This window comes from Myxine glutinosa, chromosome 2, assembly GCF_964187855.1.
Source record: "Myxine glutinosa chromosome 2, kmMyxGlut1.1, whole genome shotgun sequence".
NCBI lineage: Eukaryota > Metazoa > Chordata > Myxini > Myxiniformes > Myxinidae > Myxine > Myxine glutinosa.
In genome coordinates, this window is record NC_136262.1 from 182,089,889 (window position 1) to 182,109,996 (window position 20,108).

General features: G+C 45.5%; 1 protein-coding gene and 1 pseudogene across 3 annotated transcripts in view; one reads left to right on the plus strand and one right to left on the minus strand.

The window, feature by feature from the left end:
- ISYNA1 (inositol-3-phosphate synthase 1) overlaps window positions 1-5,196 on the plus strand; it is a 28,092-nt gene extending 22,896 nt beyond the window's left edge. For all 3 annotated transcript variants that reach the window (XM_068100318.2, XM_068100361.2, XM_068100320.2), the window contains one exon: window positions 4,457-5,196. In XM_068100318.2, the coding sequence (XP_067956419.1) occupies window positions 4,457-4,667 (211 nt within the window). In that variant the 3' untranslated portion in view covers window positions 4,668-5,196. The remainder of the gene's footprint in view (window positions 1-4,456) is intronic.
- A 6,929-nt stretch (window positions 5,197-12,125) lies between these two features.
- Window positions 12,126-13,627, minus strand: LOC137414828 (protein FAM200C-like; annotated as a pseudogene).
- Window positions 13,628-20,108: the final 6,481 nt, after the last annotated feature.

Sequence of the window (20,108 nt, forward strand, 5' to 3'; positions counted from 1 at the left end):
TGTGAAGAGAATGACAGAGATCTGCAATCTGGTGGTGAAAGAAGGCCGCATTCCAGTGGATTGGGAACTGAGTACCCTCGTCCCTTTATACAAGGGGAAAGGTGACCCTCTGGACTGTGGCTCGTATCGAGCGATAAAGTTATTGGAGCATGGAATGAAGGTATTGGAAAGGGTGTTGGAGAGGAGGATAAGGAAGAAAGTGAAGATTGATGAAATGCAGTTTGGATTTATGCCAGGAAGAGGAATGACAGATGCGCTCTATTGTGAGGCAGTTGCAGGAGAAGTACATGGAGAAGAGGAAGAAGTTGTTTCTTGGGTTTGTTGATTTGGAGAAACCATTCGATAGGGTTCCATGTGAAGTATTGACATGGGCATTGAGGAAGTTAGGAGTGGAGGAATGGTTGATCAGAGTAGTGATGGCAATGTACAAAAGAGGGTGCACAGCTGTAAGGACGAAGGATGGGAACAGTGGTGAGTTTGAGGTGAAGGTGGGAGTGCATCAGGGGTTGGTACTAAGTCCACTACTATTTGTAGCTGTGATGGAGGTGCTGGCTCAGAACATAAAGGAGGGTTTACCGTGGGAGTTGTATGCAGATGATCTGGTGGTGTTTGCGGAAAGTATGGATGGACTGAAGGAGAAGATGAACAAGTGGAAGGAATGTATGGAGACAAAGGTCTGAAGGTGAATATCGGAAAAACGAAGGTGATTGCAAGTGGTAAAGCATGTGGTGAGGTGGAAAGAACTGGGAAGTGGCCATGTGCTGTGTGCAGGAAGGGTGTCGGAGTGAATTCCATTCAATGTACAATGTGCGCTGAGTGGGTTCATCAAAAATGTAGTGGTTTGAGAGGGCCATTAACCAGTGTGGCAGCTACTCAAGTGTAAGGTGTGCACAGAGGGAGCTGCAGATGGAGGAAATGTTGAGTTGGATCTTGGAGATGGCGTGAAGCTGGAAGGTGTGAAAACATTTGGTTACCTAGGATACATGCTGAATGGAGATGGTAGGTCAGACTCCAATGGTTGCTAGAGTGAGCTGTGCATGGAAGAAGTTTCGGGAACTGAGTGGTGTGCTGACTAGGAGGGGAGTGTCGTTGAAGGGAAAGGTGTATGCTGCATGTGTGAGAAGTGTTATGATTTATGGGAGCGAGACATGGGTAATGAATGTCGAGCAGCAACGAAAGCTGGAAAGGGTGGAAATGCGAATGGTTCGGTGGATGTGCGGAGTATCGTTGAGAGAGAGGAAGACAAATGATGAATTGCGAAAAATGATGGGAATAGAGCCTGTGATTGATGCTGTGAAGAGGAACAGGTTGAGTTGGTTTGGTCATGTGTTGAGGAAGGATGAAAGTGACTGGTTGAGAAGAGTGATGGAAATGAATGTAGAAGACGAGGAAGACCGAGAAAGACTTGGCTGAAGATGGTCGAAGAAGAAATGCGGGCAAGGGGGTTAACAAGGGGAGATGGAGAAGATTGTCATGGGGACCGCAAGGCTAACCCCCGCTCTTGCAGGGAAAATGGCCTTTAAATGCCGTTGTTGTTTTGTTGTACACGCTCTTCATTACCCAAGGGATGGACGGGCACTCTTCACAATTGTACCAAGAGAGAAGATGGAAGATCAGGGCTTTGGGTTGGCCCCTTGCTCACCCTATGGAAATAGGCTGGCTTGCGTTGGTCCAAAGTGCATGGAAGGAAAGCGAATGTTGTACATGTTGGTGCAGTGTATACAGCATAGGTGCTCGAGGAAAGGTTGAGGTGCAGATGAATACATCACCCAGACAGGTCAAGAGGCAATTCGTTGATAGCTTCGTCAACTCTTTTGTGCATCTCAAGTAGACAAATTAGAGGGGCTTAGAGACAGCACAGATAGTGTTTGTCAGTATGGAGCCACCGCACACCCTAGGATTTCATGCATGCAATCTGCCCTTGAGACCCCTTTGGTCCGCACCACTTGGTTTCTCCCCCAGCACAATGCGTAACAGGCTGTAATTCCTCACTCCTATAGACCATAACTCCTACAGACAGACAGGCAGACAAAAACTGGGGTGACAGATGTAAAATCCCCTATTCGGAATCGCAATCAATCGTATCTATCCAATCTTCATTCACATGGGAACACGTGACAAACGTGTATACAGATTAGAGAAAAAGGTTGATGTTAAAACAAGGTTAATGAGACAGATAGGAGAATGTAAGCTGAGCCATGAGGTAATGTTCCCCCCCCCCCCCCCCCCTCCACTTCCATTGCCTGAAATAAAACAAACCTGAAAGGCACAAAACAAACCTGAAAGGTGTTCAGTTACGGAAGAGCTAGCTCGGGCTTGCCAAGCCAGGTGTTTCTTAACAGTTTTGAATAGAGTGCTTGCTTGAATGCTTAAGCCACTTGGTGGGTGCTCTGCAAGAAACTTGGTAACTGAACAAACACTCCTGATGTTCTTGAAGCCATATCCTAGATCTACTGTAATTTATATATACCAGAGAGGATAATAACATGACTCTTCCCTGCTGCTCCTGCATGGAGTGGGTGTACTAGTTGCCTGAAACCAGATCCAGCTGTCCGTCACTCATAATTGGTTTTGAACCAAACCATGAAGACCCTCTGATATTTATTGTATAATCTTACTTCAATTCACCAAATGTCTGTCCGTCCGTTCGAAGGTACCGCAAAAACGGCTCAACCGATCCCAACGATATTTTGTGTCGGTATTCCTGGGACCCCTGGGAGTAAAATAGGCTATATTGGTTTTCCGGGTTTTTCCAAACACGATGGAATAATATTTACCGATATGAACAGTGATGTGGCTTTTGTTGAAATTCTACAAATAATGTTTATTCTACGTACCAGGAGAGAGTAGATCGACTCCTGACGAACATTTCCCTTTTTAACGTGCGGCTCCGAAGTAACACGGCAGCGTGTACAAAGCGACTGAGAAACAGGTGTAGCGGCCGCTTCCATTTTGCAGAATTCAATCTTTTTTCAAAATGGGCGCCATGTACTGTTTAGATTTTGATGATTTGCGTGCGATATGATTCAACGGATGTTTATATGAATCGTTTAAAACCAAAAAAGCCTTCAATTTCGGATATTTTGCCTTTTCATTTGGGCTTCCCAATTGAAGCCCTGCCCATAGGGCAGGTACCGTTGCAAGTACTTGAAATAGGAAGGATGAGCGAGTTGAGTGGACAGAGGAGGTGAAAATATATATTTTGTTGCAGGTTGTGACGACAGTACATTCGTGTTTTTACTCTGGAATGGTTTTCAATTTTGTTTGACTCCCAGCCGAGCAGAAAACTTGGTTTTTAAGGATGTCAGAAGGACATACAAGCATGAATAACTAATTTAATGTGTTTCATAGAGTGATGTCTAATAGACATAACGGTGGTAAAATGGCTTGACTTTCAGATTTATTACTTGCAAAATCGAAGATTTTTCAAGTATGTTGGTCGGTTGCGTGTGTCTGTCTGTTTGTCTCTGTTTGTTACCGGCCTACAGGTCACAATTCTAAACTGATCGTTATGAAACTTCAAGTTGTATGGGTCGTCCCAATTGAGAAGCCTATTGTTTTTGGGGTGAAAAGGTCAACATAGGCCAAAGGTCCCCAACTTTGCCAAATTTCTAAAATCCTCAATTTTCATCCGATTGACTTAATTTGAAAAGGACTTGCATATCTGGTCACTGAATTAAACCACAAATTATATTTTAGGTGAACATAGGCCAAAAGGTCAACATAGGCTGAATTTCTAAAATCACCAATTTTCCTTTGACTTGAAATTCTAAGAGGATTTACATATATGGTCACTGAATTCAACCACCAACTGTTTTTGAGGTCAACATAGGCCAAGTTTTTAAAATCCTCAATTTTTATCCGATTGGAAAATTGAACAGCATTTTCAGTCACTAAATAGGGAAACTATTTTTGAAGTCAAAAGGTCAACTCAAGGTCAACCTTCCAAAATCGTCATTTTTCATCTGGAAAATCGTCACTTTTCTTCCTATTGACCCAACCTTTGACCAAGATTGTCAATTTTAATCTTGTTGAAATGGACAATTTGCTGTATCAATGGAATTTTTTTTTCTTGGGGTTGGGGGTGGTGGTTGATTTTGCAAGTATCGTGCTCTGCATGACGTCTTCTTGTTTTTATTTTTGTATGTCATGACCTCCCTTGTGCGTAGTTAAAGTATTACTTGAAAACTTATACAAACGCAGGTTATCTTGCAATTAGACTGGAAGGTAACAATACTCCAACGGTATATAAACAGGTTATTGTCTAACAAACAGCATGACTTAACTTTTGCTTTTCAGACAGACATTTATAGGCACCCCTCGTATGAAAACCGTAGAATGTTATCCGGTTGTGTTTTCAAACTTTTATCAATCACGTCCCAGATGCTCACATTTTAAACTCTTATGAAAACTTTTCAAGCTTTGATTTTAACCACGTGCTTTGCCTTGTGTGCAGAGCATGCATCGGTTTGCAACCGCAGAACAACATGCAGATGGAGCACAAGATGCGGAATCCTCCAGACATGGGCCTGCTCGCTCCTGGGCGAGCGGTCAAGCACAGCAGGACTATCCCTCGCACCATCGGTCAAATGAAATGCAACAAGCATGATCCCACTGAGAGTAATGGATGTGCCCTGGTCGAGACAAACGGTGACTGTAGCCGTTAAACCCGACATCGTATTTGGCTGATGAGCACTCGTGCTCCCTTCTTTCATATCGATAGACTGATCACTAGTAGGGTTCATTTTGGTTCACAACCACATTTTGTACCTGGTAGTTTTTTTTTGGTTTGAGGGATCAACTACTTCCTTTTTTTAAAGGCCTTGTGCGGTTGGTTTGTTATTGCATGTTCACAGTGACGTTTGTAGTTTGAATAGTCTAGTTTTCCAAACCCGTGAAAGGATTTCAAGTTTTTCTTTCATTTTGCAAGTGGTGAAGTTTGACCTTTTGTCCACGATGTTTAAAATGATTCTCAGTTCTACTTCGTGTTGGTGCTCAATATCTCGTTGGAATATAAAATGGCTTCAGAACATTCCCAATATACAAATCTGTTTTAGGACGATGTTCATCTTTGTTTGAATGAGGTAACACTACAGGAGGAGATTGAAGACTTACTTGGAAGAAGAATCATCAGGTGTTACTAATGATGTATATTTTCATTCGTGATTGATATTAAATATTCTATCCGATGTCTAACTGACTGCCTTTGTGACTGTTGTACACAAAACAACTTGGGCCTGTCGGTTGAAGCAGAATACTGCAGGATTGTGGACTAGTGGGATTCCAAACGGGGTAGGGATTGAGACGGCAAAAATGCAAATGGTGTCTTCTGTCAAGCCGACAAGCTGGGAGCAAAAATTCACATTTATTGCCACATCTGATGCAATTTGAATCTTTGTTCGATATTTGTAGCTTTTTGATGCCTCGGGTCCATGATAAAAATTTGTATTGGCATCCCAGCTCCAATAACCAATTTCAAATTAAGAGTGGAGTATGGAAGTTGGTAATGAGCACAGCCAGGTGATTGGCATCTTAAGACGGGTTAATGTGGTGTACAAAAGCTGACGGTGGGTTTGGAAGAGATTGCAATGAGTTGTTCCTTTTGGTCTCTTGCAGGAAGTGTGGAATTGTTGGCAAAGGGAGCTGATGCTATAGGTGGGAGAAAAGGTGAACAAGTTAAGGTTAGCAGAAAGGCTGAATTTAGGATGGTTAACGAGGTGAGTTTCACAGGCAAGACCATTCATCAATGTGTGTGCCGTCCCTCGGATAGATAGTAAACTGGACGTCATTGGTGGACGATAAATACCCTGAAGTGTCTAATGTAGAGTAGATAAGCTATCGTTATCGATAACCTATCGTTTATGGACGAATTCCAAATTCATGGCCTAATCAGTGGCTCAGCCATTGATGCTACACCATAGCCTTGTGCTGCTTACAAACGAAGGAGGCCATTTGGACAATCGAGCCTGAAATGGATGAGACGAGGAAGTCCTGCGACTTGAGTGGTGTTGAGAAATTATTGCGTTGTCCAGGAATGAGACATTGGGCTAGTGTAAAAAGATGAACATTGTTCTGCTGTCACAAATGAATGGTTTGTTGGTTGAATTTCAGATGCCGAGGAAAATAACCTTCTCTGTGGTTGGAGGCCATCTTGGGAATGTGGTTTTTCCACTAAATTCAATGACTGATGAAATACTTTATCGGTGTCTGATTAGGTCTCCCAGTGCTTGGAAATCCTTTTCACCACACCATGAACTCTCGTTCTCGTCGCAACTGGTCCCGGAAACCCGAGACCCAATATATTTACACCACGAGAAAGGCAAAATGATGCTGCTACAGTACTCCCACTCCTAATACGTTAATCAAACTAAAGGAACAAACAAAAGAATAGGTGATGCTTGTCGTAGGTGTCACTACCGGTCAGGTGGAGAGGGTCAGCTTTGGTGCTGCATCAAGAAATGCTGGCTTCAAGTGATCTATGGAGATCGTCTCCTGACCACCGTTGATATCAAGTATGAAGATTTTCTCTGAGTGTAAGGTCCATCAAATGATTGTTGTAAGGGTCATATATGTGGGTACACTAGGAAAACTCCTGGGGGTGGAAAAAATGGGTGTGCCAAAGGTGTACGTGTTGGTGTTGCCCAGAGACCCTGCAAGGCCATACAAAGTTGGTTGGGAATAGTGTCTGGTATTGGGCAAGGTGTCATCGGATGCTGAGAAGAATTCTCCTGGGAGATGGAGCATTGCACCGAACACCTCTGCAGTGGAGCATCCAAGGCCATCTTTCAGAGCAGCTCGTGCACCAAGCAAGACCATTAGTATGACGTCTGTACAGTGTGTGAAGGTGTCATGTACTTTCAGGGAAGATTTGAGTTGGCAGTGGAAACGCTCCACCATGCCATTCGCTGCTGGATGGTAAGAAGAGGTTCGCACACGGTCGGTACTCTGGAATTGTCAGCTTGCGAAATGGAGCCGATTCTAACTGGCTACCACAATCCGTAGTGATGGTTGATGGAACACCAAAACGTGCGATCCAGGTGTGGACAAAAGCACTGGTGATGTCAGCTATCGATGCATACCCTCCGGCTAATGGGTGAAACGTGTTGTTCCACCGAAAGAACCCCAATTCAGCTCAATTCAGTGGCTTTTATTGTGCGAGCAACAAGCACCACTTCAGTTCCGGGCCAGGCAACCTGGAAGTGACGTGTCCATCCGTATCCGCTTGTTGTATGTTGTCGACAGTGAGAGGTCTAGATGTTGCATACATCACATCTCCCCCCTTTTAGCTGGGTGACTACCAAAAGTCCATACACAACATTTTTGTATCAAATGTGAAAACCATGAGCAATATTTTGGCAAAAGTGAATCAACACAAAACGGTGCTAAGTTTAGGAAAACTAGAATAACACAACTTGAAGAGTCAGGGGCGAACTATGTTTCAGACGCTCGTATAAAAGGACACGGAGCCGTTAGTAGTTCGAGCAAGCCATGTTCCGCGTCCGGCACTCCCGGCCCGGAGGTCACTCCGGAAGTACATGTGCACAGTATTGTCATGCCACAGTCATACACTAGGTGGTGTTATCAACACAAGCTAACACCTGTAACATCTCCCTTTTTCAACATTACTAATATGTGATGCAATTTATTCTACCGAAATTTCGAAAAGAGATGTAAACTGGTAACACAACATAACAATATTCTGGCTAAATTATAACATAGGATTATGCCAGGAGCTGAACATTTCAACCAATCAATGACATCAAATCAAGAACTAAGTGTCCTTGCTGTTACTTGTAACAGTTCACAGATCAAGTCTGTTTGGGGGTTTTGACAGTCTTCCACTGCGGGAGAAAACAGGGCTCCTGTGTGAGAGAGGCTCTTTGACTACGGCTGGTGTTGAGGGTGTGCTGCAGGTCCTCCCTGCTGGTGTGCTCACTCTCACCAAATTCTTCTTAGCATTGCAGCCCTCAGGCTCAATGGCAGTTTTGTCTTCACTTTGCACATCCGGTCTTGTGATGCTCTGGTTGTGCCTTTCCTCCGCCAGCCCATCCGTGGGCTGTCCATAACAGGGAGGTGGTGCTGACTCAGCTACTCTCAGGTCCACACGATTGCGGTGATACAGGGCACCCTCCACATCCACGAGATAGGAGCGTGGGGCAACCTGTTGCACGCAGGTTCCTATTTTCCAGCGACCAGTTCGGTCTCCAGGCAGTGGTTTCATACGGATGTACTCACCAACATTTAGTTCAGGTAAGTCTGGCTGACCTGTCATAGCTGAGCTTCGATATCTGCTTTTTTGACGCAGTTTCTCCAAAACACCTGGCACGACACAAGGCTCGAGCAAGTTGTTTGTCACAGGTAAAGGTGTTTTCAGCCTTCTTGACATCAAGCGCTGCGTTGGGCTGCTATCCATGCCCTCCGTCGGTGTGTTCCTCCACTGGAGTATGGCCTTCCAGGGGTCATTGCCATCACATGTAGCTTTCTTGCACAGGTTCTTTACGATTTTGACTGCAGACTCAGCTTTGCCATTGGCTTTTGGGTGTCGTAGAGAGGATGTGAGATGCTCGAATTCCCATTCGATGGTAAAGCGTCTGAATTGCTCGCCTGCAAACTGAGGTCCATTGTCAGAGATCACACGGTCCGGTTGACCGTGACGTGCGAATTGTGCCTTGCATCGCCGGATTGTTGTCTCAGCAGACAGGTCTGGGAGCAGCTCAATTTCCCAGAAGTCAGAATAGTGATCGACCATCAAGAGGAAGTCTTTCTCAATGTACTTGAATAAGTCCATGCTGATGATCTGCCAGGGCCGTGTGGGCAACTTGTGCGACATCATCGTCTCCTTTTGCTGCTCATGTGCATATTCATTGCACACGGAACATTTACTGACAAAGTCTTTGATCTCTGCATGTTTGGCCACAAGAGAGTATCGCGTGCTTGCCTGCAGCATGCTTCCCCTCCAATGTGGCTGGAGTGGATTCGTGCCAGCATCTCTGGGTGCAAAGACTTGGTTTTTTTTTTGGTTTTTTTTTGTATACAGAATCGAGGCTCGTGAAAGAGCTAACATTTATCACACAAACAAATCAAACAGACAAACAAACAAAGTATATAAAAAGGGGAGCGATAGACAAAATGGAGAGAGAAGGGGAAGCACATAAACACAACATTTGAGAGCAGGGACATCGGGAATGTGTGGGAGGGAGAGGGCTTGGGGGGAGGCGGCGTGGGAAGGGGGGGGGGGGGGGAAAGTATAAACACAAGGACACCAAGGACTTCCAGGAAAGAAGTTAGTATTTCAAAAAAGTGGATTTGGGCTGAAATTAGTGGGGGTAGAAAAAATCAAGGTTTTGGATGGGGGAAGATAAGAGATGGTGGTGAACAGCTTTTTTAAAGACCTGGAGGGAGGAGTGGGATTGAAGAGAGTGAGGGAATTTGTTCCAGAGGTGGGAGAAAAGAGGAATGAAGGAGTGAAGGTGAGCAGAGAGTCTTGATTTTGGCAGTTTAACCATAAGAGGGTTGCAGGCAGATCTTGTGCGACCTGTAGGAATATTTGGGGGACAGAGCCCAGAGAGAGCTGGAGGAGCAAGACCGGAGAGGAGTCGGTAGAAGACAGAAAGACCACCAACCTGCCTGCGGTGAGTAAGTGAAAGGCCCTCGGAGGTAGCTTCATCGCGGGAGATTCCAATGATTCTGAACGCTTTGGTTTCAACAGCGTGAAGACGAGCTAGGTGTGAGGCAGGAGCACCAGCCCAAAGGGGAGAGCAGTATTCCATTGAGCTGCGGATGAAAGCCTTGTATGTGGTGAGGAGCTCAGGTGTCCCAAGGAAGGACTTCGCACGACGGATGATGCCCAGTCGGCGACTGGCTTTGGAGGCCAGATTTGAAATGTGGTTTTCCCAGGAAAGATCATGGCAGATAGTGAGACCCAAAAACTTGAGTGACAGAACTTCTTGGAGAGGATTATTCAGAAAGTGGATGGGAGGGTTGTCCAGTCGGTCTTTTTGGAGAGACATTGTAAGAGTGTGAGATTTGTCAGGATTGAAAGACATGTTCCACTTGTTTGCCCAGTCTGTGATTTTGTCAGGTCTGCAGAGAGTGAGGAGGCTGCAGACTGCCGATCTGAGGGATGAGGAATAGAGCGGCAGAGAGTGGAGTCATCAGCAAAGAGATAGGATTTTCAAGAGAGTCGGAGAGATCATTGATGAAGACCAGAAAAAGCACAGGGCCTAGAACACTGCCTTGGGGAACTCCAGCCTGAACAGGAAGAGGAGATGAGAGAAACCCATTCAGGGCCACACGTTGACTATGACTGGAGAGGAAGTCCGCCAGCCATGCGTGGAGATTTCCATGGATACCAAAGGAGGAGAGTTTGGTGAGAAGAGCGGGGTGCCAGACCATATCGAAGGCACGTGATATGTCAAGGGAGACAGCTCTAATTTCCTGTTTGGCATTGAGGACCTCCACCCATTGTTGAGACAGCAGAAGCAGCATGTCCAGAGTAGAATGACCTGGTCTGAAACCAAATTGATGATCAGAGATCAAGCCATTGGAAAAGAGGAAAGATTTCATATCCGAAGCAATGATGGATTCCATGACTTTGCTGATAATTGGGAGAAGGCTGATTGGTCTGTAGTTGCTAGGATCTGTTTTTGCACCTTTATTGTGTAAAGCTGTGATGTTGGCTGATTTCCAAGCAGATGGCAGATGACCAAAAGAGAGGGTGAAGAGAACAGAGAGAGGGAGTGAAAGAGTGGAAGAACAGGATTTTAGGACCCGTGGGCTGATGCCGTCAGGTCCAGTTGCAAAATCAGAGTCGAGGGTTGACAGAAACTTTTCCACCTTGTCAGGAGGAAAGGACACAGAGTCCAGGAGCAGCTGGGTATGACTGGGTATGGTGGGTACAGAGAGGGATGGGTTTGGGACAAGATTTAGAGGCAAACACAGAGTTGAGGCATTCAGCTTTTTCATGTGTGGAGTCAGCTGTGTAGCCGTTTGAGGTAAGGGAGGGGATGGAGGGGGAAAAAACACCAGAAACAGATTTGACCAGATGCCACCAGGATCTGGAAGAGGGAGACAGATAAGAGAGTTCGGTCTTGAGAACGGAGAGATATTGTTTCCTGGCTCTCCTGAGGGTGGACACACACTTGTTTCGGGCTTTGTGAAAGGAAATGAGATTTCCTTCCGTTGGATTTGCTTTCCAGGAGACAAAGGCAAGTTGTTTCTGGGCAACAGCCTCACCACAAGATTCCGTGTACCATGGACGGGAGGAAAGGTATGACAACTGAAGATGAGATGGGATAAATCTGTGCATGAGAGAGAGGAATTTACTTTGGAAGAATTCCCAGGATGAGTTGATGTCAGAGGCGGTAGAAATGGGAGACCAGTCCAGATGATTGATGGCTGCTTGAAGACCGTGCCAATTGGCCTGAGTGAAATGCCAGACTCGTCGACGCTGAGGAGTCTCCCTGAGAATGGTCAGAGAGATGTCCACTTCAACAAGCAAGCTAGGCACATAGCTAGGGGGGACTGGGGGCATGTTCCCCTATAATGTTTTTGATTTCTAGGTGCTCTGTGGTGCATTCTGAGGGGTGTTTTTACTTTAATTACCTATTTTTTTGGATGAAAATTGGTAACTTATTACCCAGAAAATGGGCCAAGTTTGGGGATCCATGCCTGATTACCAGTCCCATTAGCTTCCAGTGTGACTTCAAAATATCTCAATAGCTTCGTTTTACATATGGATAATTAGGAACAGAACAGGAAAGAAAATCATTAGGATTTATCCCCATTTATTTCTTTGCTTGTTAACAAAGAAACAAAACAAACTAAACTAAACTAAAACATGCAAGTTTTATGCAAGCCGTTTTACTAATTTAGTGAGATTGTTGCTGCTGTTTTCGTGCAATCAGAATATGGAATCGGGGCACAGTTCCTGACAACGCCACTCACATATCATCGGACACATCAAGTCGATTTCTCCACTTTGATTTCAGGTTCAATAATGCAGAGAAACATGTTTCACAGAGATACATAGTTGTGAAGGGAACCAACACATTCATTGCCCTCTTCGCCAAGCTAGGGTAAGCTGCTATCTGCTCACACCAAAACTGCTTAAAACCCAGCCCAGCCTATCCGAAATCAGCTTTCTTTCTTTGATCTTCTTGGCAATCGATCAAATCATTGACCACTAAATCGTTGTCACTCATCGTAGAAATATCAAACGAGAAAGGGTTCTGGATCCAAACGGATTCCATGCTAAGATCATCAATATCTGAGAAGTAACCCTCAAAATTGGTACTTAGGACTTTCAAATGGTCCTTGACTTCTTGAAGTATTTCCCCAGGCAATGCCTTTTCATCTTCTCCATCAAGAAGGATATCGCCAAGGATTGGAAAGTTCGCCATGTTTCCGCTTTCAACACGGCGACTCCAAATAGGTAATTTCTTTGTGAATGCCACTAACTTTCCCCTGGCTTGAATAATGTCCACATCCCTTCCCTGCATCGACATGTTCAAGTCATTGAGGTGACTGAAAATATCGGCCAAATATCCCAGGCTAACAATAAAATGCTCATCTTCAAAACTGTTCGCAAGAGGGGATTGTTGATGCCGGAGGAATTCGAGAATTTCTTCCCGAAGTTCCACTACACGTGCGAAAACACGACCACGAGATAGCCAACGTACCTCTGTGTGGTCCAGTAAAACACAATGTTCCGCCCCAATCTCATCACAGAATTTTTGAAATAGCCGATGATTTAATGCCCGTCCACGAATAAAGTTGACTGTCTGCACGACTATTACCATCACTTCATTCAGTTTCATTGACAACGTTTTGAATGCCAAGGCTTCGCGATGTAGAACACAGTGTGTGGTCAACACATGTGGAGCGTTCTCCTTGACCAGAGCGACGAACCCAGATTTCTTGCCAATCATGGCAGGAGCTCCGTCCGTGCAAATAGACCCAACCAAATCCCATGTTAACTCATGGCGATCAAAGAACAGTTCGATCAACTTGAACACATCAGCTCCTTTAGTTGTTGTTTTGAGTCGTTTGCATAATAAAAATTCTTCCTTGAGTTTCATTTCATGAACGTAGCGGACGAACACGAGCAATTGACAGTGATTTGAAACGTCAGTCGACTCATCGAGCTGCATGCTAATTTTTGCTGAACTGTTTTTAATCTCGCTGACAACTTGTGTTGCTATGTCCTGACTCATGTCTCCAATTCTCTGGCGTACAGTGTCGTTGGACAAGGACACCTGACTCAATCGCTTCACGGCATCCTCCCCCAGCACGATTTTAACCATCTCCAACGCACAGGGCTTCACGAGGCTTTCTCCGATTGTGTGGGGCTTCTTTTCCTTGGCAATCATGTACGAAACTTTGTAGGAGGCTTCCAGAAGAGGCTTGAAAGCACATTGAAAGCATCAATGGAGGTGTCAACATGATCCCTGTGTTTGCTTTGGAGGTGCTCTCTCAGTCCTGATGGCTTCAAATTTTCATTGCTCGTTACCAAATTGCAAAGCATGCATTGGGGTTTATCAGTTCCATCTCCTTCTTTCACACAGGTGAAGCCAAAGCGAACATAGTCATCATTCCAATTCCGTTTTTTGGCACTGGCAGACGACATCTTGCAACAAATCTGTAACAGAATAAGAAGAAAACAATTAACAAACGCCACAGAAGATAAAACATTAGTCCACATGAAATAAAGTGTGGGCCACTAACACCGAAAACAACAGAAAGAGATGTACAGAGGATTAAGAAATTCCTCACACAATACTACTTCAACGTACCCAATCAATCAACTTTCGCAGCTCAATCAATTTTCACGGACCGGATGTTTACGGACGCGGATATCCGGGTGTTTTTCACGGACACGGATATCCGGCCGCCCCATTTATGTTATTGCATTATAATGAATGTGAATGCCCTATTTATATTTAAATATACTTTGAAAACTTTTTGAATATCTTCAGATAAGTGGGCTTACTACTCACTTGTTTTGCAAATGTTTTCACTGGAATCAAATTGAGAATGAGGTCGTAATTGCCGTTATTGCCGATATTCCGTTCTTCACCTGATGTCCTAGTGGCCTACAATCTCACGTAATGTAGGCCCTACATTACGTGAGAGCACATTGGCTCAGTGTGAACTTTGACCCACCCTAATCGCTATGTAAATGTTCTCATTGTCATGTCAATCATGTATTGTAATGACATGCATACGCCCGGGGCGTATAGTTGATTTATTCGAATTTTATTAGAAAATTGATTTTATATTTGTTTGAAATATAATTATACAAATATAATTGGTTTTGAAATATATATATATTTATATTTAAATATATATTTATTATATATTTAAAGTTGATATTTCATTGAATTTATTACAATTTATTATTATAATTTATTACGAGTCCCATACCCCCAGATTTTGGTCCCCATACCCCCAAGGGGTATGGATACCCCAGGTTAAAAACCCCAGGTCTAGATGAACTCGATGCCACAGTTCGGTGGGCCATTCCCAGGGCTGCAGCGGTGCCTTCGCTGGTGCATTCCTGGTGCTTTGGCAGGGATAGCAATGTTGAACACACTGTTCAATATTAGTGTCTAGATTTGGCCACCATACATAATTCCTAGCCAGTGACTTCATCTTGACTATTCCGGGATGACACTCATGAAGTTCCTCCATTACCCTGGAACGCAGATGTTGCAGAATCACTACGTAGCATCCCCACAATATGCAACCGTTGTCCATGCTAAGTTCATTTTTACGTACCACATAAGGAACATAGATAGGCAGGATCCCCATCAAGTAGCGATTGCCATCCAAGCTGTATGGCTTGGAGAACTCTCAAAAGGACTGGACCACGTCTTGTGTAGGTGCAAATATGGTTGGCATCGATGGGACAGTCCTCCAGATGATCCATCAAGGCGATCACACTGCCAGGTAACGGTGGGTTGGCAACCAAATCGGCAATGGTAGACTGCTCATGGCATCCGCGTTGGCAATGGCATGTCCGGGTTTATACTGAATGCGGTAGTCGTAAGCAGCGAATAGCAACGACCATCGTATAATCCTGGGTGGTAGTGTGTCGGTGTCGGATGTTGCCTTGGTTGGACCAAACAGGCTAATCAGTGGTTTGTGATCAGTATAGACAACAAAGTGTCATCCAAATAAGTATTGGTGGAACTTTTTGACTCCAAAGATGATTCCTAAACCTTCCTTGTCCAACTGACTATAATTCTTTTCTGCAGGAGATAATGTCCTGGAGACAAATGCCACTGGTTTCTCTGAACCATCAGGCATAACATGAGACAGCACTGCCCCCACACCGTACTGACTAGCATCACACGTCAGTACGATGTCCTTATCAGGATCATAGTGAACGAGTACATTTGACGCTTGGAGCAGGTCCTTTGACTTCTGGAAAGCTGCTTGTTGTGTCGTACCCCAGTTCCATGAGACTCCTTTCTTCAGCAGGTGATAGAGAGGACCCAAAACATTGGATATGTTTGGAATGTAGCGGCTGTAGTATTGCAGCATGCCGAGGTAGGCCTTCAGTTCCGTCACGTCTCTTGGAGCTGGTGCATCCTTGATTGCTCTGACTTTATCCTTGGTTGGATGTAGGCCTTGAGCGTCAATTCTGTGGCCCAGGGATGTTACTGATGGTGCCATGAACCCACACTTGTCGAGTCTTAAACGGAGGCCGGAGTCCGATAGCTTTTTCAAGACTCCCTCTGGGTTGTGTAGATGCTCGGCTTCTGTTGAACCGGTGACCAGGATATCATCCTGATAAACCGCAACGTGCCGTTCTGCATCAAACAAACTGTCCATACAACGCTGATATATCCCTGGGGCAGACTTCACCCCAAAACTCAGTCGGTGGTATTTGTGCAGTCCACGGTGCATGTTGATTGTCAGGTATTTCTTCGATTTTTCTTCGAGAAGTTGAAGATATGCTGACTTGAGGTCGAGTTTGCTGAAAATTTGGCCTCCACTCAACTTAGCATACAAATCATCAATCCGTGGGATTGGATAGTTGTCTAGTGCTGAGCATCTGTTGACTGTCATTTTATAGTCACCACAAAGATGAATAGACTCATCAGCTTTGACAACGGGGACAACGGGTTCAGCCCAATAACTTGAGTATTGAACTGGCTCAATGATCCCAAGTTCCTGGAGTCGATCAGGATGTTTGTCAACCTTTTCGCGCAGAGAAAAAGGAACTGGTTGAGCATCTTTGTCAATGTTGAGTTTAGTGGAGTAAACCCGCAAAGTACCGAGATTATCATTGAAGATGTCTACATATCTGGCCAGGACTGCTTTAAATGGTTTTGATGCATTGGTTGCACAAAATTGATGAATCTGCTTCCAGTTGAGTTCAATTACCTCCAACCAGTTCCTACCGAGTAATGATGAACCATTAAAAGAACACCAATTCAGCTCAACTCAGAGTGGATTTTATTGTGCGAGCAGCAAGCACAACGCCGCTTCCCCGACCCGGCAACCTGGAAGTGACGTGTACATCCGTATCCGCTTGTTATATTTTGTCGACGCTGAGGTCGAGCTACATCACAGAGGTCACCAATTTAACATACAAGGAAAAGATGTCCAAGGCCTTCGGAATCCGAGTCAATACTTTTACTCACGCTCTCTCTCTCTCGCATCACTTCCGGTTGCAACCAGTACCGGAAACCCAGATCCACCATATTTACATATTACCACAAGAAAGGCAAAATGATGCCGTTACACATATCCATCCACTGATCCACATCATCGAATCGTCGTTCAATTCCGTTAAATATCTCATGCGAATAGGTGCATTTCATAAATCTGTAGTTCCACACTCACACAAAAGATTATTATTTAAACAGAACAGGATAACTGACATTCACATCGGCCTGATCACTCAGTGCTACGGCAACCTCGATCAATCAGAGGCTGGCGGATGAATTTACGGTGTGGGAGCTGTGCTCGCACGATAAAGCCAGACAAAATGGACGACACAGGAACGAAGTTTCACCGAGCTATTTATTAAGCTCAAAACCAAAGAACTCAAAAGCACACTGAGTCCGCCCCTCGAACGGGCGGCAATTTATAACGCAAACCCAACACACAAAAGCCACGCCTCTCAGGCGGGGCGTGGTATGCAAAAGAGGTAAGTCATGCCTCTCAACGGGGCGTGGTATGCAAGGCAAGTGTTCGCCCGAGAGGGAATGTCTGGGCACGCCCGGGCGAGTCCGGACACGTGACCGCTCGCCGGTTGCGTCATCGGCCGGTGCACGGTAACGGTAATTGTGTCATGCTTCCGGTAACCGCTACAACGGCACGATTTTATAATCGGATTGTTGGGAAAGGGAACATAAATAATGTGAATAAAAAATAGTGTAAATGTGAATGAATTCAACGCGCAGAGCTGGGAAGGAGTGCGAGAGATCGCCTCAAAATGTCCTGAGGTTGATGGTGACGAACCCGCCATTGCTTCTCGCGAAATTTTCCGGGGTGAAGGTACGTACGTACACACAAGGACTACAACCTTTCGTCTCGGCTAGTGGTTGAGTTTGAGTCGAGTTCGTTACGTAAGATTGCCTTTTAGGTGATGGTTTATCTCTTCTCCCGCTCGCATTGTCTTGAGGGCATTTGGATGTCGATGGACGTACGTATTGTATGAACTGTGAAGAAGAAGCAGGGACTGTGTCGTCATGATAGTCATATCATCAACTCCTGATTGTTATCATCCTAATAAATTATGTCGTACCTGTTATGCAGTAGTCATCAGATCAGTCAGCCGAACAGTTATTGGTTTGAGATTAAATTTGTTCTTGTTGTCATTTTCGTTCTGATCCTGTTCAATATGAGAATGACGACTGTTGTACGCATGTTATGATGTGCATTGTGCGCACGCATGTTATGATGTGTATCGTGTGCACGCATGTTATGATGTGCATTGTGCGCACGCATGTTATGATATGCATTGTGCCCACATGTCAATGTTATGTGTATCATGTGCATGCATGTTGCGATGTGTATCATGTGCATGCATGTTGTGATGTGCATTATGTGTATGCATGTTATGATGTGAATTATGTGCATGCATGTTATGATGTGCATTATGTGCATGCATCTTATGATGTGCATTATGTGCATGCATGTTGTGATGTGCATTATGTGCATGCATGTTATGATGTGCATTATGTGCATGCATGTTATGATGTGCATTATGTGCATGCATGTTATGATGTGCATGCATGTTGTGATGTGTATCGTGCGCACGCATGTTGTGATGTATATAGTTTGCACGCATGTTATGATGTCCATTATGTGCACGCATGTTATGTGCATTGTGCACACACATGCTATGATGTGTCTTGTGCACACGCATGTTATGATGTGCATTGTGTGCATGCATGTTGTGCCTAACATATTGTGCTGTGTATTGTATGCGCCCATATCGTACATGTATATATATATGTGTATATATATTGTTGCTGTTTTGAGAATAAAGGCAGCCCCCCTTTAGTTAGTTGCACAACAACATGTAGCATCGCTTTAGTTCAGTTATTTCTATGTTAAATGTTGAGTATAGTCTCCTTCCCAGTGTTAGTATGCGTTGAGACAGGTAAGTAAGGGTAGGCCTCACTGGGCCTGGAATACCATGTGCTGGGCCTGGGCCAAGTCTAGGACGCCCGAGGGAGGAGCTAAAGGGGGAGTGGCCAACAACGGCAGCCAATGGGAGCTAAAGGGGAGTGGCCAGCAACGGCGGCCAGGGGAGGTCCTTGGAACATTCTAGTGGGACTCTGGGGGGGGGGGGGGGCTATAAAACCCGGCCCCGGACCCCCAAACTCTCTCTCAAGTCTGGGTCGAAGCGCGCGCTCTCGAGCCAAGCTCTCTCTCTCTCTCTGCCCCGAACTCAAGAAGCTCTCAGCGCTCTGCCCAGATCTCTGCGTTCTGCCCCTGCTCTCTGCTGCCCTGTTATAAACGCTCTCGCAGGACGATCTCTCCCGTGGCCCTATACTCCGGCGATCTCCCTGCCTGGGCTCCCTGCACGTGCGCGTTTGCCTCGCCGACTTCGGGACACGCTGCGGAGAGTCCCGTGCGTGCACGACTGGAGGCCGACGTCCTTGCCGCGAACATCCTCGAGGGACACGCCCAACGAGCCGTCCGGGGCGAGCAGCACCAAGCGCCCGCGCTTTGAGCGCGTTCTCTTCTTCCTTCCTTTTCCCCGCGTGAGTCAAAGGGCTCTTGTCTGGAGGTTAGGTTAAGAACGGTTAAGTTTCTGCCCTGTGTCTTTGCTCTGATCATTGTACAAATTGTAATAAACCTGTGTTCTTTGCTTCCAACTTGGCCGTATACGTCTTTTCCACCATTGGCCTCGCATTGTACGAGATAAAACCGCTCGATCGGGTTCATAATAATTAACGACACGAGTCACGTGACACGCAAACCGCTCGGGCGTACCAACCCAGCGTGACTCGTGTGAGGTGAGGTTCAGCCCCCGTCCTCGCAGCGGCACGTGTATCGAAGGTACCAGGGTATTTGACCGGAAACCCTTCCGCGCGCTTGCTGCGGGGTTGGCGGCTGGAATTGCTACGCAATCCGCCCCCACGAGTGTAAAGTGGGTGGTGGCCTCGTGGACTCGAAACTCGAGGGGGAGAAGGGTTTAACCCCCCTTAGTACGTCGACGGGCTCGAGAGCCGCAACAATATATATTGTTGTGGATATGAGGATTGTGTTTTTTATTGTGTTTTTTTAATTGCTGTATTCTGGACCCTCCTGCCTCCAGTCTGTGTATAAAGGTCAAAGGGCGTTCCCGTAGTTAATTCCATAAAGCATACACGAAGGACACCATATATCCCTGTTCAATAGTTATATCCTTATTATGTGTATTAGTGTAAGGCTGTGTCTCCCATTAATTTAAATACTCCATTGCACCAAGTGAAATAAGAGTAGATCCCCTTTCATTCACATTCCCCTTCCAACAATTGCCAACTGTTCCCTCCGCGACTCCATTCGCCACGAGGTCGGCTTGGAGAAGAAGGGGGAGGAGCTGCCGACTCCTGGGCGTGCCCGCCCATCGTCATCAAGGGCGGAGCCAGAGGGCCGTG